Here is a 26,633-nt window from a genome sequence, read left to right on the forward strand (position 1 = left end):
TCCTGACTTCCCAGTGCTCTTTCGAGTCCTCTTCCACAGCCTCTAAGGGGTGTATTTAGCAATGTCATGGAAGCCTATGAAATGGGCATGTGAGGGCCGCTTTCAGTTTTGTTTTGCTTTGCAACAGAAACACATGTTTATTCTTAATACTCTTGACCATTTTGAGTCCTCCAAATTTTTCCTCTCTTTTTAAATTCAAATTTCCAGTCAATCTTTCCAGAGAAATTCAGTCCTCCAGACACTGAAGATAGATGCAGAACAAGCCAATATAATAAAATCAAGCCTTCTATTGTTCAATATGCTCTCCCTTCCATGGCTGGAGTTCTGTGATTCTGTTTAGTTAATTTACACTGATTGAATACCTTCTAGCAACAGCTTGAAGAAGATAAAAAAATGAAAATAGAGAGGGCACTGTAACTTCCTCACAAAAATAGAGCTTTTAAGAAAGTCAACAGCAGTCAATCTGCTTTGTTCATTCATTTTTTGATTCAGTTAGTCACTCACCAAAAAATGTACAAAAATACCTACTGAATGGCAGACATTCTGCTCGGTTTACCGATACAGAAATGATTAAGAGCCAGCCACTGCCTTTAAGGAGCTCCTAGTCGGGCAAATAGTTACAGTAGTGTGTGATCTGTAGTTAAGAGTATCCAGAAACATGCCTCTCTCACTTGTTAGAGCAGCAGTCCTCTACAATTTAGATGAAGGGTTGTAAAGCTTAACCATGGACGCCTCTTCTCATGGTTGGTCCTGTAATAGGAAGCCAAGATGCATCCAGGAAGGAATGTGGAACCCCCGGAAAGGAACGAGGAAATCTCCAGGCTGCCAGTGGGGTCATTGGTGCCCATCTGTCTCCTTGTCTAATCTGTTCTGAACCGCTTTGGTTGTCCTAGATCCATACTGGTCTCTTATGTTGCCCCTCAGCAATGTCCTACACATTTATACTGAAAAAGCCACAGGCAGATATGGAAATTATACTTTTCTTCAAAGCACCATTTCACCTACTCTCAGAGAGGCTTCTTCACATGAAAGAATTCAAAAGGTACTCTGAGAGCCTGTCTCTCCCTTCCCTGCTTCAGATTTCCCATCTCTTGGTATTTTGTTTGGTGATCCCAGGTTGTACAGATACCTCAGGTAGCCAGAAAACAACCTTTCAGCTAAACAGGATTTCATCTTTAAAGTACTAACTCCAGAACCAGTGGAGCAGAAAGCATGTGAGGAAGGGTTAGAAATTTGTTACATCTTGGCCAGGTAGGTTCAGTGTTTCAAAAAATTTTGAGTGAGGCGGGGATGGTTCATTTTTTTCAACTAGTCTTACCTCTTCATGGCTGAGGTACCAGAAAACTATAGAAGACAATGAGCAAGCTTGCAAACAAGTCAGAGAATGCTAGAGCAGATAGAACAGAGCTTTAAAGCTTGATTAATCCAATCTCTTTGTTTTCCAGATAAGGAAACTGAGACTCAGAGAAGTCAATTGTTTTGGGTTAAGTCTCTGAGCTGGTCAGTGGAAGTATTTCCAAACAGCTCTATGTGAAACTTACCCAAAAGTTAAACTGCTAAAAAAAGAAAACTTCCAAAAGATATGAAAATATTTATCACAGGTAGGAGTAATATATCAAGTATTAGATTACATTTTGACTTGAATTCAGACCCCGCTTTGCCTCCTAGTGAGCAAGGAAGAACACCCTCAGCTTGAAAGGGGTGGGGTATAGCTCAGTGATAGAGTGCATGCTTAGCATGCATGAGGTCCTGGTTTCAATCCTCAGCACCTCCTCTAAGAATAAACAAACAAACAAACAAACAAACAGACCTAATTAGCTCCCCCCGCCAAAAAGGAAGAAAGGTACTGCACATAAGCACAGTCTAAGGAAATTCCACAGCATGCGATGTTAGGGCACAGAGACAGGGCAGTAGGGCCCTCCCCTCGGTGGGGCAGGAACAGCTTACTTGTTGTGCCTTCATTCTTCTTCAGGTGGTGCTGTCAGCAGCCTAGCATGCAGGAGCCTGGAAGGAACTGGCCCCAACAATTTTTTTTTTCTATATGTGGTCTGACTTATTGGAAGGATTCTTTTTTCCTAGGACATTTGATCATTGTCAGTGCTGGCACCAAGAGATCACAGTGCAGCACTGACTGAACCAGTCTAGCCTCCCGTGTCCCTTTATGGGTCACTAAACTCAATACAAGTCAATGACATGGGGTGTCCACCTTAAGGGGGAAGTGACCAGATTCCACTTTGGGGTTGTAAGTAGAAGGTGATGTTGGATGTCAGGTGCGACCAAACTGTTAACCTGAATATGAGTTCAGTTTGAGGCAAGAGACTGGAAGAGGGAGCTGTTGTTGGAAAGGACTGGCTACCCCATGGCCTTGGAGATCTACCAGAAGACTTGGTAGAAGGGGCTGTGTAAGACTCAGTAGGAGGAAGGGGTGGTACAGAAGCTGCTGTCCAAGGTGCCACTTGGAAATTCAGCCCGACTTGGCAGAGGTTGCAAGAACAGGGCTGTTAACAGCCAGACAAGCTAGGATCTACTGATTCCGAGGAGGGACAGCTGGATAAAGTTGTTATGAGTTAGGAACTGAAACAATAAAAATATTATGCACAAGGGGAGGTCAGTATTGGGAGGCCATGGGGTACATGCTTTGTTCTTTTTTACATTGTGGTGAAATACGTATAACATAAACCTTACCATGTTAACCATGCTGTAATTCAGTGGTATTCAGAGTGCTGCGCAGCCATCACTACCGTCTCGTTCCAGAACTTTTTCTTCACCCCAAATGGAAACCCTGTAGCCATTAAGCAGTCAGTCCCCATTCCTCCCTCCCCTCAACCCTGGCAACTTCTAATCTGCTTTCTGTCTTTATGTACTGTGCGTGGATCTTATGTCAGACAGATCTGGGTTCATCCTGGCCCTGCCATCTACTAACAGTCTACCTTTGCTCACCTAACTTTGCTTCTCTGAGCCTCAGTTTTCCACAGCTTTAGGATGAGAACAAAATGCTTAACTTGCAGTACTTTTGTGAGAATTGATTGTATGTTTAACATTTAGCTGAATGCCTGATTCACTCTTGAATGGCCAAGCAATAAGTGGTAGTTATCGTCTGCTTTATAAAAGCAGTAACAGTGGGGTTCCTTTAAATTGTGTACTACTGCTTTTCCACCAAAAATTTGAGTAACACAACTTAATCATCTATTCTTACAGATGCTGAAGTAGGGAGCTTGACTGTTGCCTTCCAGGCTAGTTGAAGAGCTCAGAGACAACTATATATTCAAGGATTGAATATATGTTACCAGCTTTAAAATGCTGCTGGTATTTAGAGGAGAAAACTCATTAATGGTGGTTAGATGCTTAGTGAATATTTGAATTAGAGAATGAATGAATGAGCAGTTGAGCAGTTAAATAATATAGCAAGTCTGTGGAAGAAGTAAAAGTTGAGTTGGTCAATTTAATAAGTACCACTGCCTGTCTTTCGTCTATAAAATGCAACCTGGTCATTAGAATGCAGAGCAACCCGTAAGTGGATAAAAGAACTGGATTTTGGTGATTGCTTTTAGATGGCCAGTCCAAAACTTTTGGAAAATAGATATACTTCCATAAGGATGTTTAAAGAGAGGTAGATTGGGGCTGTGTACAAGGAAACTTTTTAACTATTAATGTTGCAAGGAAGGTGACAATCCTGTGTGTGTCAAGTGGAGGCCATTCAAGTTCTTTGAGATATTGAGAAAGCTTATTGATCAATCTGAGCCAAAGGAGACTTTAAATCTTTCCATTTTGAAAAAAAAAAATCCCCATTTCTCTGTTCTTATCTGTGAATTTAATGGATTTTTAGTTGATGAATTGATAAGTTATTCTTAATTTCTCTCTCTTTCCACATGTTCTTCCCCTCATCACTTTCTATCCCTTTAACCTGTTTTTCTTCATAGCACTTGTCACTATCAGATATTATGTATTTATTTTTTATTTTCTGGCCCCTCAGTAGAATGTATGCTCCTTTCAAGCAGCTAATTTGTTTCCCACTGTATCCACAGCTCCACAGATGTGTCTAGTACACAACTGGCACACAGTACACATATGTTGAACCTTTATATAAAAATGAATAACATATATATATAAATAACTGCAGTTTTTTCTATTCCTTGCAAGAAAATACAGAAAAGTATAAGAAGAGAATTGAAAAATTGGAGGAGTTGATCAACAAGAAGATATAACTCTGAGAGATGTGGTTGATTTGAATTTGTGTTAAAGTTTGAGATGCTTTGGCCTGACTAAGGCAGTATAATGGAGATTTAACTCCATTTGTTTTGTTTTTTTATACAAAAGATGCTGGTAAGGAAGGATGGCTCCACAGGGATTACCTCCGGGAATACACAATCCAGAGCCTAACAATAGGCCCTTACTAAATTATCTAGGAGAATCTCTTTTCTACCTCCTGTAATTGGTGATACCATAATTAGGCCTGCGCATTACTTCTGAACCCTGCCATACATTCACCTCATTTAGCTGGGCTTACGGAGAGTACATCATGCACAGGAAGCTGGCTTCTTGGTTATCAGGCTCCACAGAGGAGCTGGGAGGCTTAAGGAGCGTGGAAAAATTAGGGTTGATTTAAAGGGGCAGGGTTCCCTGGAAAAGCACAGAGGTTTTTCCAGCTTGTGCCTCCATGACCTTTAATTTCCCATCAACAGCATTGATACCTGCCTCAGTACTCTTTCTGTAAATTAGGGCATCTTTCAGTTTCCCTTTCCTCATCCTTTAAAATAGGACTGCTGATACAGACTTTGTGAGACTGTTATAATTTTAATGAGCTAACTCTTGAAAGACTCTAACTTAGTGCTTGGAAGATAAAAATCCTAGCACAGTTCCTGGAATATGTACTAAGAGTATAATTATTGTCAGTTCCTCTTCTTTCTTCTTTTATCATGATCACTGTCTACACTGTCAGGTTTTAATTAATTCATTATGACAGAATTACATTTTAAAATCCTATTGTGTTTGGAGTTTTGAATAGCATTTTGGTACTTGGTGAGATACTTTAAATTATCCACCTTACCTAATGATGATGATGGTGATGATTAATAATAATAATAATAATAATAATAATAATAATAATGGTTTACTTGTTTTATTCTTCCTGTTAGAACACAAGCAACAGAGGGAATGTTCATTCATTTTTATTTTGACTGCAGAGCCTAGAGCAGTACTTTGATTCCAGTAGGTATTCCCAAAAGTTTGTTGTATCCTTTTTGAAAGGTACAACTAAAAATATTTAACATAATTATTGTTAATAAAAACCAGCATCCTCACACACTTAACTTTGTTAAAGCCAGTGCAGATCTAAGTGCACAGCGTAATTTCTTTGAACCTTTACTGAACTGGAGAGAATAGGACATGCCTGTGTGGCGGCTACATCTTAAGAATGACAGATCTAGAGCAAGCTATGTTTTGTTTTGCGTCATTTTCTTTCAAATCTAGTTTTAAGCTTTTCTATTTGGTAGTAATTGTTTGTTAGTCCCTAACAGCAGGGCCTTCAGCAATAAGATAATTATTGTATAGATGAATAATAGATGGGGAGACTTGGAGGTACTCAGAAGGAGGAAAGGAAAGAAGGGGTCAGAAAACGGGTTTCCTTACCCAGTTTACCTGGCAGTTCAGGCTGCACACACCAAAGGGCGCTGCTCCCTGTCAGTCTCCCTGTGTTTCAGCCTGTCTGCCCATCTCAGATGGTTTCCTTAGCCTTAGAGCTAAAATTGTTCCCCCTAGGACTGGAGTGTTGCCTAAGTTAAGACTGCAAGCCCTGCTAATAAGCATATGGCACTTAACTCCCATTCCTCTGGCCTTGCGCTCATGGTACCACCATGTCCTTTTCTCTAGGTGCACATTTTGGTTGATTCCCTGCTTCCTCTCCTGGGAGTGCTCTTCTCTCTCTACTGTTTTACCAAGCAGGGTGTGTCTCACATAAGGGAAACAATCTAGAGAACCTTATTATTTGTGCATAGTGAAGTCATTCTTGCATGTTGTTCTTGTTCTTATTTTGAACATGACTTATGCCACTTTGTAATTTCTTTTTCTTTCAAAGTCAGGAAAACATTTGACAGTCCTTTATTCCACTCATCTAGAAAAAAGAGAGCTCTGCCAATTGCAGGGGATTGGATCTAGTTTATAGAATGACTTTCCTCAGCCTCTGTCTTGGACATCAGAGGTGAAATCTCAGTTCACATGTATAAACATGCCCCTGTTTGATCAGTCACAAATACTGGAATTACATGTCTAGGAAGGAGGAAGTAGAGATTGGATGATAACTACCTTGTGAGGAGTTAGAGGTTGAGTTGGGGGAGTCTGGATCTGAAAGTGGCATCTGTAATGCAGGCTTGCATTTGGTGTTAGAGCTGTACAGTGTTGTTTAGACTGAAGGGATTTCTTAGTCATTCAGAAAATAATCTTTCGTATAGGAATTTAAGGAGGACTCATTTTGTATCAGCTCTATTTTCAGAGCGATTTATGTTGTTTCTTCCTCCTTGTAAGACTTTATGTCCTTTCAAAAGTCCTATAGAATTCTGATTTTGGGTATTTGGAAGTCCCCCATGTGTAATCTCATAACCAATGATAGTATCTTCTTCCGTGGGATTGTTATGAAGACTTAACTACACATTAAAGTGTTTAGCATTGTCTCTGGCAGATAGTAAGCTCAATAAATGGCCACTATCATCATCGTCAAGTGGTGAAGGGAAGTACTCAGTCTTGCGTATTATTCGAAGCTTGCTTGTTGCCTTTGACTCTCTAACTTTTGGCAGCCCATCACTGAAGCCCACAGCTCTGAGGGAAGTGACAAGAGAAAGTGCAGTGGAAATGGAGGCTATAAATATGTGACTTTTGAAGACCATTCATATAATAACTCTTATTTTAGTTTTGAAATCCCTTCCTCATCAGAGACTGAGACGGAAGACGTACACGTTTACTCCATTCCTCTCCTGGCTGATTGGCACAGATAAGCAGGGATAAGGAGTCAGCAAGAGTTTGTCAGTCTGCTGTTTCTTGGTCACCAGTTCTTGGAACCACTGAACGTAGGTGATTTTATCAGTGTAAACTTTCACAGTGCCTGATCCAAAGGCAGTCAGTACACTTGAATTAAAAAAATCATGTGAGGCTCACGTGTCATATCAGGGCTGCATCTAGAGCCAAGGATTCGTTAGTCACTCGTTGAATTTTAGGGTATTTGCATTCTGAAATTCACTAGAAGCATCGTTTCCACTCCTGTGCTTCAGTAGTGCTAGGTGAATTGTGCCAGCATTTGGAATGCATGGAGCCTGACAGTCATTCTTTCTTTTTTTATGTCACCTTGTTAGACATGTAGAGTAAGATGACAAGCTCATTTATAACTGCTTTTTTCTGCCAGGTCACTTTGCCAAGAGATCTTACTATGGATTCTGGGGAAATGGGAGAGGAAGAAGGCAATCGCTAGCCTGAAAGGAATTGCAGGCTTGGACAGATCTGTGCCCTCTCTCCAGTCATTTTGTTGCTTTGGAGTGACCAGTCAAGGTGGCATTATGTCACCATCAGAGAGGCCATTTGGTGAGTCCACCCATCCTTTGCTCTCTCTTCAGATTTGATTGTACCCAGAAGGCCATCTGCAACTCGCCGACTAAGGGGCGCTGATAGAAAGGAAACTAGAAACTCAGGCAGCTGAAGTGCTGCCACTTACAATCTCTAAATGAAGTGGGTGCCTGAAATGGTCCTCCAGGTTTTTCCTAGATGCTGGCTAATAGTAGGTGCATTTGCTGGAGCCTCGCAGCTCTGCATCACAACAAGCTCACTCACTTCACAAAGTCTTCGCCAGTGAATCAGAGGAAAAGGCAGACACATGTTCACCCTCAGAGCCAGAACAATCCAGTTCTCTTTCTGACTCTCAGAATGGTCTGTGTGTGTTCAGAGCCAGGCTTACTCCTGAGGGAAGTTGTCTGGGAGCTCCCTTTATGGTAATTTTAGGGTGAGGGCTTGTTTCTCCTAGGGATTGATTAGAAGGTGCTTAATAAATGGATAATTTATTTCCCCAACATTTCACAAGTGTATTTTAAATTATTCCCACTTTCTGGGTGATATGTGAAGATGTTATTACCTCGGAACATAAGTTCTTATTGATCCGAGTCTGCATAGTATTTAACTGGTGGCAGCTGCTCTACTCAGATTTCATGTCACATTCAAAGCTGCTGTTTATTCAAATGTTTAATTTTTAATTCACGTTTAACTTGGTTAAGTTTTAAAACACTTATTCAGTATGATGGACTTGAGGAAAATAGAAAAAATTCATTGATTGCAAACAGAATCATCAGTACAAACTCAAGCTACTAATTTACTGAGAGTTGCTGAGCATTCCTAGGTTTTGTGGTTATAACCATGCTCCTGAACTGAAAGATTTTAACATTTTTTGGCGTATTTATTTTAAAAACACTTTCAGTTTAACCTGGGACCAATTTAGTGACAAATAGAGAATTTTATAGTATTTGACTTATCAGCGGTTAAAACTTATTGCTGTCTTAAGTTTTTAGTGTACTTCTTAGTGCACATACGTCAAAACCAACAGTTCTTATTGGAACTATAGTTTGTCTTCTTGGCAGGAGAAAAAGTGAATAGGCAGTGACTGAATGACTCTCCATCCACTACAAGAAGCAACAAATTCTTAACCTGGGGTCTCTACATAGACTTCTTGGAATCTCTAATCCTCTTGAAGTTATACATAAGAAATTTTTATATGCAAACACGAATTTTTGTTGCTAAAAATAGGATCCATAGCTTTCATAAGATACTGAAAACACTCCATGTCTCCAAAAAGTTGATACTCACTGTACCAGAGAAATACTATGATTTTATGTTTTGTTCTAAGGATCCTGCTTATGGTCTGGTTCCCCAAGGGTAGGGTCCATGTCACCACCTGGTCTCTATCATCACTTACCTTTCCCTGTACCATTCTGCCCTTCAGCACCAGTTGTTGATAAAAAGTTTGGTTAAAGAAACTCTAAAAGAACAGCTTAGATTTCAGGATCATGAATTTTTACTTTTCTGGAACTAAATATACCTATTTGGAACGGACTTTTTCATTGAAATTTTAAGAATGAATAAACTAGTGCTTCTTAAGGTAATTGTGATGTATCTTTTAAATGACTATTTGAATATAGCACTTCACTTTGACAGCCAGGATGGTTCACAGAAGCTTAGAAGCTATTTCCCTTTTCTTCTAACACAAAGTGTGGTGGAGGTAACATGAGTGATCTGAAGGACTCTGGGATACTCTGTGATAAAATAGGAAGTAATCCTAAACTTAATCTGTGGGTTATTCATACTACTAGAGGAGTATAAGGGCTATGTTATTAGTGAACTGGTAAATTGGGACAGACTACCCAGGGAGATGGTCTGCCAAATTACCTTTAATAATTGTACTTTTCAGTGAGATGATGCAAATCTGTCATTTTTTTCCCTCAATTCAATATGAAAGAGATTTTCTTTCTTTCTTTTTTAATCACAGAAGTAATAGATGTTCTTTGTATAATACAAAAAAGCATAAAGAGGAAAACAGAAATCAACCACTGTCCTAGTCACTGTTTACCTTATTTTAGTATTTTGTTTTCTAGTACATCTTCCATACCTGTGTATTTATTTACATGCTATAGTATAATAATATTGTATCTTGGCCTTTTCATTTATCTAATGAATGAAAACTAAAAGCCTTAGTACCTCATAAGAAGCTTCTTGAGACTTTTTTGCAGAAATCATAGCACTGTTTTCGATATCTTAGCCACATTTTATTACTTGGAAATTTGGTCTACTCAGTTTCCTGAACCTTTATGCATTTTTCACTGCTCAACTAATTGGTTCTTATTAGCTGAGACTGACTGAATCTCCTCCTGTGAAGATCATGTATTTTTCCATTGCCCGTAACCCTCCAGTGGCTCACTGGAAAATGTCCACGTTCCTTTGAATGGCATCCAAGGCCTCTGTGATCCTTCTCTTCTCTTCCTCAAGAACTGGATTATCTACATACAACTTATACCTTAATTCCTCCTTGCTTTTGCAACTTATTGAAATAATAGTAATTCTTCAACATTCATCTTAAAATGAATCTTTTCCTCATTTGAGCAAACGACTGTGTAGAACATGATACCCTAGCTTCTGAGAATACTTTTTCAGCATGGAGAAACAGGAGAATAAGCACATTTCTGAGCTTTTCCTAATGATGTACTGTATGGAAATAACATGTTACTTCAGAAGATTATTAATGGGGCTTCCAAAAAATAATATCTCTGGATGATAAATCTTACCAAGATAAGCATTAACCCCCACATTGCAGTGAGGAAGATGAAGGTGAAGCCCTGTACCAGAAAGTGTCCTCAGAGCAGAGCCAGGTAGAGCACCTCGGGGACTTGCTTTCCCACTGCCCGGAGTGTGGTTTGGCAGGCGACTTCTTCATCTTTTACTTGAAGGTAAGCACTACATATAGTGCATGGTCAGCTTTATTCTAGGGTAGCTCCAGGAGCCCTTTGAATTTACAAAGCAGTCATAATTTTAGGTTCTAAAATTAGGTCTTCATTCCACAGATATAGAGGACAAGAAGGTAATTTGTTTTTCAGTAGTCTTTGGTTTGGTAAAAAGAATAAATTTACCTTCAGCAGTACACACATGTTCGAACTACTTTCCAAGGTAATCTGCACTGAAATTTTAGAGATGACCAAAGCAGAACTCTTGATCCGTGAAAGGATTCATCTTTGCCCTGTGTTGACAGTAAGAGCCCTTTTGAAGTTAATAGCAGGTTTACAGCTATGGAGTAATCCCTTATTCTCTCTGACTGTCGCTTTGTCAGGTATCTGCAGGGGAAATTTAGCAGTTCCGCCTCTCTCACTTCATTTGTAGCCACTTGAAACCTTTCCTGGGTTTGTTTCTTTCTTCAAAACGGTGGTTGTGCTTCCTTTTGCCCTGATTCTCCTTCAGTAACCCACACCCCACACTGTTGCTCCTTATTTCCACTGTTAGAGACCATAGGCCATGTATCTTGGATTCCCTGTCCTCCATCTCTGCCTTCTTTAATATTTTCCCTAAATAGAGTGCCTATTCTAAGAGAGTCTCTGTGGAGTTTAAGGTTGGGGTTGGCATGGGAGGGTACGAGGAGGGAGTTAGAGCTAATATCCCGAGAATCCAAGTAGGGGAGACTTTTTTGATGTTTCTGATCACCCACATTCGAATTCATCCCCTTGCCCAGATTGGTTCTTTTTTTTTTTTAAGTTATAGTCAGTTTACAATGTTGTATCAACTGCTGGTATACAGCATAATTTTTCAGTCATACGTGAATATATGTATATTCATTTTCATATTCTCTTTCACCATGAGCTACTACAAGATCTTGACTATATTCCCCTGTGCTATACAGTATAAACTTGTTTCAGACTGGTTCTTTATATACACATTTCAAACAGTTTTCTAGCTGTTTTTAAAGTCCTTAGTTTGACAGGATTTTTCTTCACTTTTCTTATTCTCCCACATTGATAGGAGTTGAGTCTCGTGGCCGTGGAAGATGAAGCAAAGTTAAAAACAAAGCCCTTCTCCAGCAGAAGCCTCTTGGAGGTAGAGCAGCACCAGGCTCTCCTTATGGAAGGCCAGGAGCGGAAGCTGCTGGTCCTCCAGCTGATGGCTGTTCTGAGGGAGAGAATGAGCAGATATTCACAAACATCACTCAGGTCAGTGGCCAGCGCATTCCAGATCCCAGGCTGGTGGTGTTTGTCTGTTTTGGTTTCTGTCGTTCTTTCCAAAAAATGTTCAAACGAATGTTACTCAGGGTGTGGTTTGATGACACCTGCATCCGTGTTACCTGGGATGCTGGTTAAACCTGTAAATTTCCGAGCCCACATCAGATTACGAGAATCAGGACTTTCATGGGTCCTGCGAGTTGGCATGTTTAACAAGCTCCTGAGGTGATTCTCATGCACATAAAACTGGTAAGTGTTTTAAATATTTATATATCACAGTAGTTTTCAACTTTTGGTGCAAATAATATTGTCTGGGATCCTTTTCACAGTATTGATGCCCAGCCCACTTTTAGAGATTCTGATTCAGCATGTCTACATTAGAGCCTCAGCACATGTATTTTTTTAAACCCTGTGGATGATTCTAATGTGCATTAGAAATTGAGAATGATTAAAACTCAAATTTAAAAAAAAATCAGTGATGATAGAATCACCTTGAATTTACAGGTTCTCTAGCTCACAGCTTATTCCACAGCAGCCTGTGAAGCTTTTAAGATTTTTTTAAAAATTCTTTCAGAGTAGAATAACTATGTGAACCAGTCCTGCTTAATGGCTCAGACATTATTTTTTACCAGCTTTTTTTAAAAATAGGAAATAAAAGTCATGAAGTATAGGCACTATATTTTACCACTTGACCACAGTTAGCTGTTGCCTGGTTGGTGACTGGTCAGTTGTAAGATGGTATGATTGTCACGCTTAAACCCGACTCTCCAGCTCTTTGTGCCGTCGTCATTGTCACCTGCCTTCCAGTGTTGCTAAGCAGCGTTTCACTACAGCTCCCGCTGAGAAAATCTGCAGCTGCCTGTCAGCTCTGACCTATCATGCCTACTTAATGAGCATTATGTTCATGATTTCTTTCCTGGCCTCTTATTCCTTCAGTTCACTGACCCCTTATTTACTCAGTAGAGTAATTTGTTTCTCTCATGTTTGTATCAGTTCCCTAAAGACTTTTTCACCCAGACTTTATGTTTTTGTCTCAGGATGCTAGCTGGAAAGGCAAATGATCTAAAAACTGATATGACCTAAGCTTTCCCACTTACCTCCTTTTACTCCTAATTAAGGAACAATGGTGCTAGGCTGATACAAAAGTGATATGTCCTATTAAATTATCCTTCAGCTGAGGTTAAAATGTATCAGGACAAAAAGCACCCCCCCCAAAAAAATTAAATTGCATTTAGTAGTCTTACTGCTAGTGATAATTTTGGTATGTTATTTTGAAATACTCACGCATGTGAGTAAGCAGTAAGCAATAAGTTAAAGTAATCTTGTTAATATCATTAAGATCTTTAGCATAAGAAAAAGAGTTATAAGTATAAAATTAAGGAACTTGAGTAAAACCCCCATAATATTACATTTTAATTGGAGGTGTTTGTATGAACTCATGGTTTTTTTCTTTTTAAAAAAATAGACATTTCCTAGCTCAACCCACTGTCAATGTCAAGAAGCAGTGACAACCCAGTGGCAATTAGCATCCCCAGTACCAGATTATAGTTTCTAAATAGCATTTCCTACTGAAAGAACACAAAGCTCATTGGATTAAAGGTTCATTTGGTTCTAGGGCAGGAGAACTGTACAATTTAGGCCTCAGGGCATCTTGTTGCGCTTGAATACGAGGACGCTATCTGAGATGAACAGGGTCATGTCAGTATTCAGGAGCCATCCTGGGGGTGGTTCCTATTGATCATAGGTGGGGCAGTTTGAGTATTAAAAAGAATAATGCCTGCAGTGGATTGAAACACATTAAGAAACACATTAAGTTCCGAAAATCTCTGGTGGGACATCTTTGGAGGTTGCTAGGACATCAACTGACTATTTGGTAAATTGATAAATGAAGAAAAAGAATAAAATGTTTATCTTGTCTTTCCTGTAGGAACCATATTCAGTGTAATTAAATAGTCAACAAAGGAAATTTTTCCTTTATGTAAGAACCACAACTGAAAAATTCAAAAAGAGAACTAGAAATTATATTTTGCAATCCCCTAATGAAATAATGGATCTCGGTAACAATCATCAATGTCTGCTCTAAACATTAGGGGTACTTTATAATGAATGTATTAGGGCAAATGCACCCAAACCAACTGATCCTTTCTTCCCCCAGCAATTTATTATGAAAACTTCCAAATTTGAAAGAATTTCTTCGTGAGTACCTGCATACCCACTACCTAGATTCTACCGTTAACATTTTATTATACCTGCTTTATCACATATTAATCTATGTTTCCACCTGTCTATCCATTTTATTTTGGGTGCATTTCAGGGTTAATGCAAATATCAGTATATGTCCCCCAAATATTTCAGCCTGGACTGATTAATCTTAACATCACCACAAGAAGACAAGCAGACATCATCATGGCCTCCTCATGCAATGCAGTAGGAAGTATGCAGCACCGCCTAGGAAGGGTCCTTACCCCCAAACCTCCCCCAAAATACAAAACAAACCAACCCCCCAAGATATGAACCTGAATCCAATCAAGAAAACGGGATTGAGGAGCAAACTAAATGCCATGAGGAAACAATTAGTCAAATCCATAATGTGGGAAATTCTACAGTACAAATGACCCAGTTTCTTTGTCAAATAAATGGTGTTAAAAAGGAGTAAAGCTGTTGTAGCTTTAAAGAGACTTGAGTGATATCAATGAAACATAATATGTGCATCTTGATTCAAACAAACCAATTGTATGAAGACATTTTTTGCAACAATTATGGACCAGGTATTAGAAGATATAAGGGTTTTTTTTTTTTACCATATACTATATTTATTTCTTTATTTTTATTTTTTGATTGAAGTATAGGAATTTTTACTGAGTGTAATCATAGTATAGTAGTTATGTAAAAAACAAATCTCCTTATTTGTTAGAAGTGCATATTGAAGTTTTCATGGATGAAAGATTAAAAATCCAATAAAGTGTGTTGGCAGATGGCATGTTAGTATGTGAGATGAGCCCTGTTCCAACTCCCGAGTTCTTTCATCCTGCAAATATGTATTGAGAGCCTACTGTGTGCCACGTACTCTTCCAGGTATCAGAGACACAGCTGTGAGCAGAACAGACACACATCTGTGCTCTCATGGAGCTTACAGTCACATAAGGGGAGAGGCAGTAAGCAAGTCAGCAAAATCACACAATGTGTTTGTTAGACGATGGTAAGTACCAGAGAGAAAAAATCAGCCAAGGAAAGGGGATGGTAAAGGAGTTTGTAAACAGGGTGGTCGTGGAGAACCTTGCTGAGAAAGTGACTTTTGAGCAAAGATCTAAGGCAGGAAAGGAGGGAGCTATTGAGATACCCAGGAGAAAAGTGTTTCAGACAAGAGGGAGCCTGCCTGGATTGTGAAGGAGTCAGCAAGGGGGCCTGCGTATATGGAGAGGAATGAGCAAGGTTCCCTTTTATCTGCCCTTTGAGGGACTGCCACCCTCTGCACCCTTCTGTACCTGGATCATGTAATCAGAAGAATAGAAGGGGTTCTACATGCTTGTGGTTTTTTTTCATATGTTAAATTTTTTTAACATAAGTAACACATGTTCATTGTGAAAACATTTAAATAAAAGAGGTGCAAATTTTTTAAGTAGGGACTTATGGTTAAAGACAGTGTATTGAACAAAAATATTTATCTGGAAACCAGAGACCCACAGAGCAGGAGAGGAAAGACAGTAGATAAAAGAGAATAACAATGCATGGAAACTGTGAAATAGTAGCTGATTCAGCAACTTGAGAAAATGGAAAGCTAAGTGCCTGCACAGGAGAATTCACGAAGCAAGCACTATGCCTCAATAAAGCTGTTAAAATTTTTTTTGCAAAAGAAAAACAGAAGCAAGCCACTTCTCCCTGCAGAACCCTATAAGGGTGGGAGGCATCAGATAAGCTCCAAAGATGGAGCTGAATTTAGAGATTAAATCAGGTTGAAAGGCTCCACAAGATTCAGTAGACCCTCTGATTCCTTCCTCGACTTCATACAACCACCTCCCCGCTCCAGCCAAAGACTCAAGTTTTATTCTTGAGAGAGGTTGAACCCAGACTCTGAACTTGGGTGGTGGTAGCACACGGCAAAGCTGGAGAATTAAGCTGATGTCTGCAGACACAGCAGGGAGGCCTCAGCCCCCTTGCACTCATTTGCCAGAATGTTGACAGCAGGTTTATACATCCCCATAGGATTATTATGAGGATTAAGTGAGTTAATACCTGTAGAATGTTCAGAACAGTACCTGGTAAATAGCAAATGCTTAATGTTATCACTAAACTAAACAGCTAAATAATTAAAACTGGTTGCCTCTGTAGAGTCAGAATCAGATGGAGAGAAACAGGGTAGGGCACTGCCATTTTTCATTATAAACTTTCAGGAATATTTGGCTTTTAGATTTATGTATCTTTACAAAAATTTTCAAGTAAAAAGTGAAAGTCTCCAAATGTTAACTACTATCTATAAATAGATTAAAAAATTTCTTCCGTATAGCACAAGGAACTGTATTCAATATCTTGTAATAACCTTTCATGAAAAAGAATATGAAAATGAATATATGTGTGTGTGTGTGTGTGTATGACTGGGGCATTATGGGAAATTGGCACATTGTAACTGACTATGCTTCAGTTAAAATAAAAAGTCTCTCTCCTTCTCTCCTCAATATGCAAAAATTCTAGATCAGGCATCAGTCACATACCTATCCTTGTGGCTGGCAGCTCCATAAAAAATCACAGGAAATGAGTAGTAGGGGAGGAGCTGTTGTCCCCATGGTGGTTTAGTTGTTGCATGCAAAATTTGAGGGAAAGGGTACACTTCATAAATGACAGTAACAACTGGCTATCACACCACAGTTAACAGCTCCCAGGGTTTTTTCTTTAACATACATAAAACTGAAAGTTTCTTCTTCTTTTAAATTTAAGTGTAGTTGATTTACAGTATTTCAGGTGTACAGCAAAGTGATATATACATATATCCTTTTTTCAGATTCTTTTCCATTATAGATAATTACAAGATATTGAATGTAGTTCCCTGTACTATACAGTAGATCCTTGTTATTTGTCTATTTTATATATAGTAATGTGTATCTGTTAATCCCAAATTCCTAAATTATCTTTCCCTTGCCTTTCCCCTATGGTAACCATAAGTTTGTTTTCTATGTCAGTGAGTCTATTTCTGTTTTTTGTTTTCTTTTGTTTTTTTAGATTTTTTTTTTTTTTTTTTTTTTGGCAAAAGGGAGGGAGGTGATTAGGTTTATTTATTTATTTGTCTTTGAAGGAGATCACTGGGGATTGAACCTAGGACCGTGTGCAGGCTAATCATGCACTCTACCGCTTGAGCTATACCCTCCCCTTGTTTCTGTGTTGAAGTAAGTTCATTTGCATCATCTCTTGAAAGTTCATAGTACTAGAATCATACTACTTGTTCTGTAATGTTAAAAAAATTATATATATTATATATATAATATATTAGATCGTAGAGAGGAATTTAGAAAAAATTGGAAAGCTGGATAGTTCCAGCAGTTTAATGGTATGTTTGTGCTGAAATAGAAGCTTCCTATAATCAAGGAGTGTTTGAGAAAACTCTTGGGAGGTAAAATAGGTGGCCCAAGATGGTAGATGAACTAGTTTCTCTGGGAAGAGCCAGGGTCCTTAACTAATAATGTCAATAAAGTCTTAATCTAGAGAGGATGGTGAATATTGCTGTTACTAGCATTGTTCATTACAGTAAGTGGAACTTTTAATAACCTTTCTAATTTCCTGCCTTGCTCCAAAAGACAAGTGTTAACAAGCCATTCTCCTGACTTTAAGCCTGCAATAAAGATTCTAGCATAGCACGTGATTTGCCCAGAGAGTTAAACATGCAAGCTTGCATGGTATTTAGAGGCTTATTATGACCTACCTCAACCATCCAATTTTCAAAATGATTTTTCCCTTTTGAGCCATTAGTCCTAAATACGCATGTAAGTGTATGCGCATGGACTTGTGCGCATGTGCGTGTATGGGTGTGTGTATGCTGTCTTTTATTCAAATGTGTTTCTACTTAAGATGATTAATTCAAGCACAGTTAAAATGATGCTGACCAAATTAATTCCATTTAAGGCTTAGTTGTTAGCCAAATGCTAAGTAAAATCTTATATATAATAACTTAATATTTTAAAACTATTCGATATTTTAAAAAGTGACTCTGGATCGTTTGTGGAGATTGTTTGAGGACACTGAATTCTAAATAAAATTAATGCCTCTTCCCCCATTCTTTGCTTCCTAGAACTAGCCTGTCAGAACAGGCAAAGGGAATCCTTAAGGAGGAAACCTCATTAGGTGAAGCAGATATAGGATACTCTGAAATGGTCAGAAAGTAACAAATCATTTTTCATTTTAATTTCCTGGTAAGAATCATGAAAAGTAAAGGAAGGTGGGTTGGTATATTAAAACATTTGGGGAAGTGTAAAAGGGCTTTCTCATTTATTGACTGTATGACCTTGAGCAGATTGCCTCTGTAAGTCTCAGATTCTTCATCTGAAAATGAGGCCAAAAGTACTGATGTCCTAGAGTTGATATGAGACCTGAGTGAGCTTATGCATGTAAAACACTGAGCACCGTGCCTGCTATGTGGTAGCATTTGCTCTGGAAGCTTCTTGCTGTCATTATGTTGTTGAAGGAGAAGATGAGGATGTTCACAGTATATATATGAAGAGAATTTCGAGGGGTTTTTTTCTTACTCTTCACTAATTCTAAATTCCATTTCTGAGGTAGGTTGTGGACTTTGTACCAGCAACCCTGCAGCGAGCATGTGCAAGCCTGGCCCATCAGTCAGAGGGCACCGTGGAATCACAGACACTGAGCATGTCCGTGGGACTGGCGGCCGTCATGCTGAGAGGAGCCGTGCAGGTGAGCTGCAGACATGAACCAAACTTGAAAGGAGGGAGAAGAGACAAGAAAAACCTACTGCTTCCCTTCCATATCCTTGTGAGAAATAAGGATGGATATTGCATATAAGAGAACTAGAGTAAACAAGTGAGGTTGTTAATAAGAATTCTCCCCGAAGTAGAGGACAAGAAAACTGTACCCCTTCCACCTTGTCACATGCCTAGACAGAGGCAGCCAGAGCCCTTTCTGACCTGGCATGAGCTTGATTTGGAAATACCTGGCACACTGTTTTGCATCCATGGTGATTACTAGATTCTCTGGCCCTCACTGTGGTTGCTCCCCATAGCTCAGCCCTGTCTGTCCTGCGGTGGTCAGGGGAGAACCCTTGTAACCTGCTGGCTGCTGAGGATCCCATGTTTTGAATAGTTCCACTTTAGCCCAGGATCCATTGTTCAACTCGTCATGTAACATGTTAAGGCTTTGTTTCCAGTGCATATGTCTTTTACATACTTAATTTATAATTTTTTAAATTTAATATACTTACTGCCCACTTGCCATGTGCCAGATTCTGAACTGAAGGTGCTGGGAATACAGCAGTGGACAAAGCAGACATGGTCCCTACCCTCATGAAGCTTAGAGCCAGTGAGAGAGACAGTCACTAAGTAACTCTTCAAAAAATATATGCTTAGAATTGAACGAAGTACCTCAAGAGAGAAATGGAGGGTACAAAGGAAACTTCTAGCCTAGGCAGGGAAGGTTTCCACTGAGGAAGTACATGTAATTTTAACTATGACTTGAACGATGAGTAGGAGTTTGGGGGGGTGTGTGGTGTGGATGGAGGAAACTCTTCCAATTTAAGGAAACATCATGTACGAGGGCTGGGAAGCAGAAGAGAGCCTGGTATACTTAAGAGACTGGTAGAAGGCCTGTGTAGCTGAACTGCAGGGACCAAGGGTCAGAGTAGTGCCAGACAAGGTGGACAGGTGGGCACGTGTGTGTGTGACTGGCTAATTACATACCACATTAGGTTGAGGGGATGGCAAGAAAGCAGACTAGGCTTGGTGCAAGTGTTATGAAATCTGATCTGAAATCAAACTGGACATAACTCATAGCAATGAGTAGGGAAACCCTCTGGGAATGGATTTTTGAGTTTGAGGATTAAAATCTGATACTGATTCTTGATACATTAGAATTTGCCTCTCTCTAGCCTGTCCTTAAGGGGAAAAGGAATTTTATCTGGGCCTCTTTTTAATGTGAAGTCTATTTCTTGGTAGATTTACTTAGCACTCCTAATTTTATATTTCCCTCACAGTTTAAAAAAAAACACATTTTTTGGTTCAGTTTCAAGAGTCATATTATCCCTGCTCTTAGAACGCTCAAGGAGGAATTCACCAATTGAATAGTTTTTCTTAAGTTGTACTGTTACTAGATTTAGTTGGCCTGATTGATTTTTTTGTAAACTCTTTATTTTTATTTTTAAAATTTACTTCTTATTTTTGGAGGGGGAGGTAATTAGGTTTATTTATTCATTTCAATGGAGGTACTGGGGATTGAAACAAGGACCTTGTGCATTTTAGGCAGGCACTCTACCACTGAGCTATACCCTCCTCCGCCTGACTGATTTCTGTTTTGTGGGTTGAGTATTCATAGGAATAGTCTTAACTTCCATAGTTGAGAGCAGTTTTTTTTGCAGACGTCATCAGCCTCCCTGTGCCTCTCCTCCTTTCTCGTGCTCATCAGCTGCTCCTCTTCCCTGACTCGCTCTGGTCTCTTCAGGGAGACTCTCTCCTCTGTCGGTGGGGAAGCTGTCAGGGCTGAGGGCAGGGTGGGGCTTCATCTCGGGGAGAGGAAGCTGGGAACACAGGGCTGCTCCCCTAAGACCCACTTTCCCAAGCTCCACATCATCCAGGCACCTTAGCGTGGGGCTGCCCGACATGGACCACAGAGTGTTAGGCGGGAGTGAGGTTCCCCTGGGAGTAGGGACGCCTGTGCCGAGTGGTCACCACCCTGGTGTCCAGTACCAGCTGGTGAGGGTTCCAATCATGTGATGGTATCCCTGTGTCTGTCTCCCTTGTCCTTGCACATCCCCATGCAGATCAGAGACTGAACCTACACGTTTCCCACCAGGGTCCCAACCCCCTGCAGCCACCTGTCCGCAGACACATTTAGGAGAGACCTCAGCAGCAGCCTGGGGCTCCGGGCCCAGCACAGGGTCCCCTCAACCTGACTGGGCCTCTCCTTTCAGCCACCCTGTTTCCTGGGCAAGGCTCTCTCTGCCCCCTTCCCTGCCCTGCTTCTCTCAAGCAGAGCACATGACTTAGGGAAAGGCTGGGCAGTGCGCGCGTCCTTGGATGCAGCACACGTGCCATGGTTATGAACAACAACACAAGAACAGATCCCGTCCTTAAGCCCCCACGTGGCCCTGGCCTGTGCTGGGACTGTCTGTGGTCTCTCTCTGCAGCTCTCAGCTGCCTGCCATTTCCACACTGCAGCTGGGAAGACAGAGGCTCAGAGAGATGGAGTCATTTTGCCCAAGATTGCAGAGAAGTAGGGGAGAGAGGCTCCAGGGATGTGATCAGGGTGTCCTGGCTGTGTTCTTGGACGCCCACCTCTCAGGGGGCCCCAGCTGCCCCTCCCTCACCCATCCATGTAGCGTAGCTCTTTGTGGTCCTCACAGAGCCCCTGTGTGTCATACTAGGCAGTCAGTGAGGGCTGGGATGTCACTACTTGGAGGACTGGACCTCCTTGACAGGGCTGTTGGGGAGCCGCTGAGCAGGGGCAGCCATGGGATCCGTGGCCCAGGGCTCCAGAGGGGCTCTCTGGGTACCAGCCCTGACCTCCCAGCCCTACTGTGGTCCCTCTACATGAGGTAACTTGAGGGGAAGGGAGAGTGAGCTGATGGGGAAATCAGCCGTGGGAAACAGTAGGTGTGCACCAGGGAAGAAATCACCAAGAGCAGCCCCAGGACTCTGACCCCTGTGCCTCCCGCAGAGTGAGCCCCAGAGACCAGCCCTGGACCAACGATGCCCACAGTGCCCACAGGTGTCATGATGATGGTCACAGTGCCTACAGTTGTCACAGTGAGGACCACAGTGCTGAAGACTGTCACCGTGGTGACCACAGTGACCAATGTTGTCACAACCACGACTGCAATGACAATGGATGTCACAGAGGAGGAGACCACAGGGCCTGAGCTCATCCCAGAGGGGCTCTCTGGGTATCAGCCCTAACCTCTTAGGATCTTTCTCCTCAGGTAGGGCAACCCAAGTCGAAGGGGAACTGGGCAGACAGGGAGACCAGGAATGGGATCTGAGCGGCACGGGAAGACGTCAGCCAGGTACAAACCAGGATTCTGTCATGTGTTCTTCTGTAGGAACAAGGGTCAGAAGCAAGCTTCCCAACAGTCCCCCAGCAGCCTCCCCGATGGCACCTCTCTGGTTGGCCTCTCACGAGACGGCTCTTCCCCCAGCAGCACCTCCCCCACCTGAAGTGCCTCCCCAAACACCACCTCACCCAACCTCCCCGTTCATCCTCACTGTCAACTTTCTCTGCTTGTTTTTGCCCATCCTGGCCCTGCTTCTGCTCCTCCTGCTGCTCTGGTTCATCTATCGCCTGTGCTACAAGAAGGTGAGTGACCCCTGCCTGCACAGCCTGTGTCTAGCCCTCATCAACCCCCCAAGGGACCAGACACGTGTCTGCCCCATGACACTGCCTGTGGGCAGGTTCTCATCAGCTCCAGGTCCTCACCCAGCAAACAAGGCACAGCCTCTGCCTTTCATCCGGGACAGACACAGCCTGGGCTTCCAGGTCACCACCTGCCTCCTGCTTTCACAGGGAGGAAGGGACCCCAGGTCCCTGAGACCAGGGCTGCTTCACAGCAGTCAGGCTTCTGGGGGACTCAGGTGGACCAAGGCTGGAGGGGCCTCTGCTCTTGGGGGAAGAAGAGGGGTCTGCAGGGGCACCGATGGCCCAAAGGGAGGAGGACACTGGCTAGGTGGATGCTAACCTCGGGGACAGCTGTGCCTTTGAAGACACCACGGTCCCTCCACTTCTGTAGTGCCTTCTGTCACTCCTTCCTCGGTCACGACTATGTCAGCAGCATGTGCAGGGCTCCATCCTGGGCCCGGAGGGACAGAAATGAAGCAGCCCCACCCTTGCCCACAGGAGCTCATGGCCTGGTGGCTGGGCTGGTGTGGAAGCCTGTGGGGCATTGAGGGTAAATGTCCCCTTCAGGGGGTGTGGCAGGTGTGGCAGGTGATAAAACAGGACAGTAGCCAGAGAGCCCGGGGGAAGGGGAAGGGGAGGGGGCCAGAGAGCTGGGTGAGGAAGAGGACAAAGCAGAGCTGAGAAAGGACACGCCAACCAGCAGAGAAGCAGCAGGTCGGGTTTCTGCAAAGAGGGGACATGGGGAGAAAGAGGCCGGGGGAGGGGGGCGGACTGGCACCCCTGAGGGCTGGGAGGCCGGGGCTGCAGGGACGGGAGGGGAGGGGAAGGAGGAAGGGATAGGGGTGCTCTCTTGTCTTCATATGACGTCAGGGCTGCTGGTGAGACTCCCAGGGGGGCCTCTACCAGGGACCAGCAGCCTTAGTCTGCCTGCCTCTCCCTCGACCCTGCAGGGAGGGACCGACTCCCCTGTGATAACTGAGGAGCCTGAGGCTCAGGGAGGTGGAGCCTGTTGGTTACAAACCCTCAGGCAAGGGACACCCAGACTCACACCCCAAAGCCCATGTTCTGTCCCCCTGCTGCCACTGAGCAGGGTCCTCTCCTGTCTGCAAAGCCGAGCCAGATCCCCAGGCCCCTTCCAACCTATGACTATGTCACTGTGCCCCACAATGATTGCCCTCTCTGCATATCAAGTACGCAAGAAAAAGATGGATGGAGGTGACAAGAGCCATCATGGAGGGAGCTGTGACCCCCAAGCTGGGGTGGGAGGAGAAGGAGCCAGTTCATGCCAGAGACACAAAGGTGTCTCTTCAGTGGACATAAACTTTATGGGCACTGGAATTTGACCACTTCAACTTTGATCACTTCCATTCTAGACCGTCAAGGAGCCACCACCAACCCAGGAAAGAGCAAAGGTAAGTGGTGTGTTTGGTCCTGATGTTGTCGGCCTGCCTGATGCACACGCTAACCCGCACAGAGAGGCCTCCTGCCGCCGATGGGGATACGTCCCCTCCACCCCTCCAGCTCCCACCTACCTGGGCAGGGAGAGCTGGCAGGAGGAGGATGGTGACAGAGAGGCACAGAGGGACCCCAGGGAGGACAAGGGACTCACCAGTATCACCCAGACAACACACTCCCCATGTTCCCAGCACAGCCTCATTCAGAGCCTTTGTCACTGAATCAGCAACACGGTGAAGCCTGTTTCAGGAACAGCTATGATCCCTCCTGAAATAAATGGGCTTTTTGTCAATTCCCAAGGGGTGTGTGTAGGATGGTCCTTCCCCAGGACTCAGGTGAGCTTTTGGAAAAGGACCCTCAGGTTTCACGGACCTGGTCCCCCTTCTCCAGGCTCTGAGTCCGTTGGGCTCTGTTCCCTTGGTCTTCATCTCTGTCTGTTGTCAGCATGAGGGCCTTGGCTGGCAGTGACCTTTAAGGACATGGCACTGAGAAGGGAGGGAGGAGGGCATTGAGCTGTGAAGGGGGTGCAGCCCAGGTGAGGAACTAAGGGACAGGGGAGCAGCTGTGGCTCACCAGGGCAGGTGCCCAAACCAGGGCCCATAAGAGGCAGTTGGAGCAGGAGCACGGTGTCCCAAGAAAGGGGACCTGGGCCTGAGGTCTGGTGGGAATCGGGTCACTGCCCAGGCTGGTATCTGCGCTGGTTGCAGTGTGGCCTGGGGATGCTGGATCTGCCAGATTCGGGTGAGTACCCCCCGTCCCTGCTTATGACCCGCCCCCCACAGCCTCCATCATGTGACACAGCCCCAGGCCCAGCTTCTCCAACAAGGGCGGCTCCGGGCACCAAGGGGACAGGACAGAGTTTGCTGGCCTTTGTAGAAGGCCCATCTCTGTGAAGCAGAAGCGTGTGTCTCACACGGAGGACTGTCTTACTGTGCCCGCCACTGCTCATGTGTCCTTGATTCTCCAGCAAACATTCCCTGAGTGACCAGAACTTGACAGGTGCTGGGGCAACAGATGTCATGTGTCTGCAGCCAGGAGCTGCCAGACGAGGAAGCAGACAGGGTTTTCTCTTCCTAGGAGCCTGAGGACACGTGTCCCATGCAGACATGCCCCACGGTGATTGTCCCCTGTGGGTGCCAAGGAGGCCGGATGAAACAGATGGAGGTGAAAAGGGCCCTGGGGAGCAGGAGGGGAGGGGAGCCACTTCGTGCACAGGCCTGGGCCCGTAAGGCACGGCCCGAGTAGAAATGAGCTACAGGCCGTGGACTGCAGTTACTGGGACCAAAGAAAAGCCAAAGGCCTCCTGACCTAGTGGCCCAAGAAAGGCCAAAATGTATGCGGGCTCATGCTACCATCATCACCAGGGTTCCTAGCAAAAGGAATTCCCCCTCAGGATGGGGCCAGGGTTCTGGATGTTGGTGGGTGGCCCCAGGTGGAGGCTACAGTGCTGTCTTGAGGTGGTGGTGGGGACAGAGCCCTGGGAGGCCATCTCAAGTCAGAGGGGACACAACCCCTCTAGTGGCAACATCTATGCCTGTAGATCCCTCACAAGCACACCTGCTTTTCAGGGAAAACTGGATCGTTTGTGTTACTTTGTTCAGCGCTGCAGCCAGGCACCAGTGATGTGGTGCCCGCCCAGGGCCATGGTAAGCAGGGCACAGGGATGCTCCCCGTGGGCTGGGGTCTTGTCTTTGCCCTTGACTGTTGCCCCGTGGGACTCTGGGTCAGAGAGTCCTGTCTGGGCATCTGCCAAGGGGGACGCCCAAGACGTGGAGACCTGGTGCTCATGAGCCTCCCGGGTGATTCTCAACACATTTCGCGTGCGTCCTCATCCCAGGTGTGTCAGGAACTTTCTTATGCAGAGGAACACCCGGCACATCTGATCTTAAGTAAACAGGGATAGAGAGGAGGGCAGGCAGAGTCCTGTTGGCCTCCTAGTTCCTCCCCACTGCCCACCTGGCCCTGTGGGACTGCTGGCTGTGCCCCATCCATGAGACCCTCCTGGGCTGGTCACTCAGGTGCCAGGAGTGGTGGGGGACATGGTGACATCCCCTCCACAGTGTTGTCTGGAAACACTGACTGCTTTTACCAGGTAGTAAAGATGCCTTTCTGTGTCAGTGCCTGTGACAATGGGGAGAAACCAGATTGTTCCAGTTGTCATCCTTGGAATTTAATATAATGGCAGCTAATGTTTAAGTCCCTTCTGTGGGTCAGTTTCTAGCCTAAGATCTTTACATGTTTTTACTGCTTTAATCCTCCCAGTGACTATAGATAAAGATGCTACCATTATCTCAGCTTTACTAAGAGGGTAAAGCCACAGAGTGGCTGAGTGACATGCCTCAAGTCACTAAGGATGGGAGGGCCAGAGCTGGACCTGAACCCAGAGCCTGGCTCCTCCCTTCTCATTGCTCTGCTCCACTTTCGGGTCAGCACTCATGATCTCATGGTGGTTACCCCCACACTACCAGAGGCTGCCCTTCTCAGGCCTCCAGATCCAAGAATCATGGTGCTCTTGTTTCATCTGGGAGTCATCTGCCTGGACATCATATTCCTGGGTGTCCCCATGCTCAGCCCCTCTGCACAGATGGGGCCTGGAGGATGTTGTGGTCCCAGGGTCCGTAAGGCGGGCTGCTCTGATGGCATTCACTGAATCAGGCAAACACTGGGTATCTGGGTGACTGAGCAGCGGGTATTTAGAAGCTCTGGACACACCTAAAAGCCTCTGGACACTGTTCATGACATACCTGAGGCATGTTCACACCCAGCAGAGACACTGTCTGGTGACAGAAGTGTCAGGGCTCCTCTGGCAGCTGGGACCCAGCCCTGGGTCTGAATTGAGCTCTCAGTCCCAGCCTTCATGGCATAGAAGCCGCATTCTCCACCTGATTCTCCTGGAGCCTCTGCCCA

At 43.7% G+C, this 26,633-nt stretch overlaps 1 protein-coding gene and 1 long non-coding RNA gene across 10 annotated transcripts in view; both read left to right on the forward strand.

Moving 5' to 3' along the window:
* LOC106730527 (anthrax toxin receptor-like) overlaps window positions 1-26,633 on the forward strand; it is a 58,539-nt gene that overhangs the window by 21,835 nt on the left and 10,071 nt on the right. For 3 of the 9 annotated variants that reach the window (XM_032491755.1, XM_032491754.1, XM_032491757.1), the window contains 6 exons: window positions 7,391-7,566; window positions 18,492-18,626; window positions 21,979-22,232; window positions 23,645-23,683; window positions 24,804-24,890; window positions 25,295-25,372. In XM_032491755.1, coding sequence (XP_032347646.1) covers window positions 7,391-7,566; window positions 18,492-18,626; window positions 21,979-22,232; window positions 23,645-23,683; window positions 24,804-24,890; window positions 25,295-25,372 — 769 coding nt within the window. Of the gene's footprint in view, window positions 1-6,901; window positions 7,059-7,390; window positions 7,567-10,336; window positions 10,470-11,529; window positions 11,718-18,491; window positions 18,627-21,596; window positions 21,859-21,978; window positions 22,233-23,644; window positions 23,684-24,803; window positions 24,891-25,294; window positions 25,373-26,633 lie in introns of all 9 variants that reach the window. The other 6 variants (XR_004324061.1, XM_032491759.1, XM_032491760.1 and 3 more) reach the window with 6 other exon arrangements.
* LOC116667252 lies at window positions 14-3,800 on the forward strand. The gene is made up of 3 exons (XR_004324066.1): window positions 14-25; window positions 3,410-3,412; window positions 3,611-3,800. It is a non-coding gene; the product is annotated as an uncharacterized LOC116667252 (long non-coding RNA).

This window comes from Camelus ferus, chromosome 11, assembly GCF_009834535.1.
Source record: "Camelus ferus isolate YT-003-E chromosome 11, BCGSAC_Cfer_1.0, whole genome shotgun sequence".
Taxonomy (NCBI): Eukaryota; Metazoa; Chordata; class Mammalia; order Artiodactyla; family Camelidae; genus Camelus; species Camelus ferus.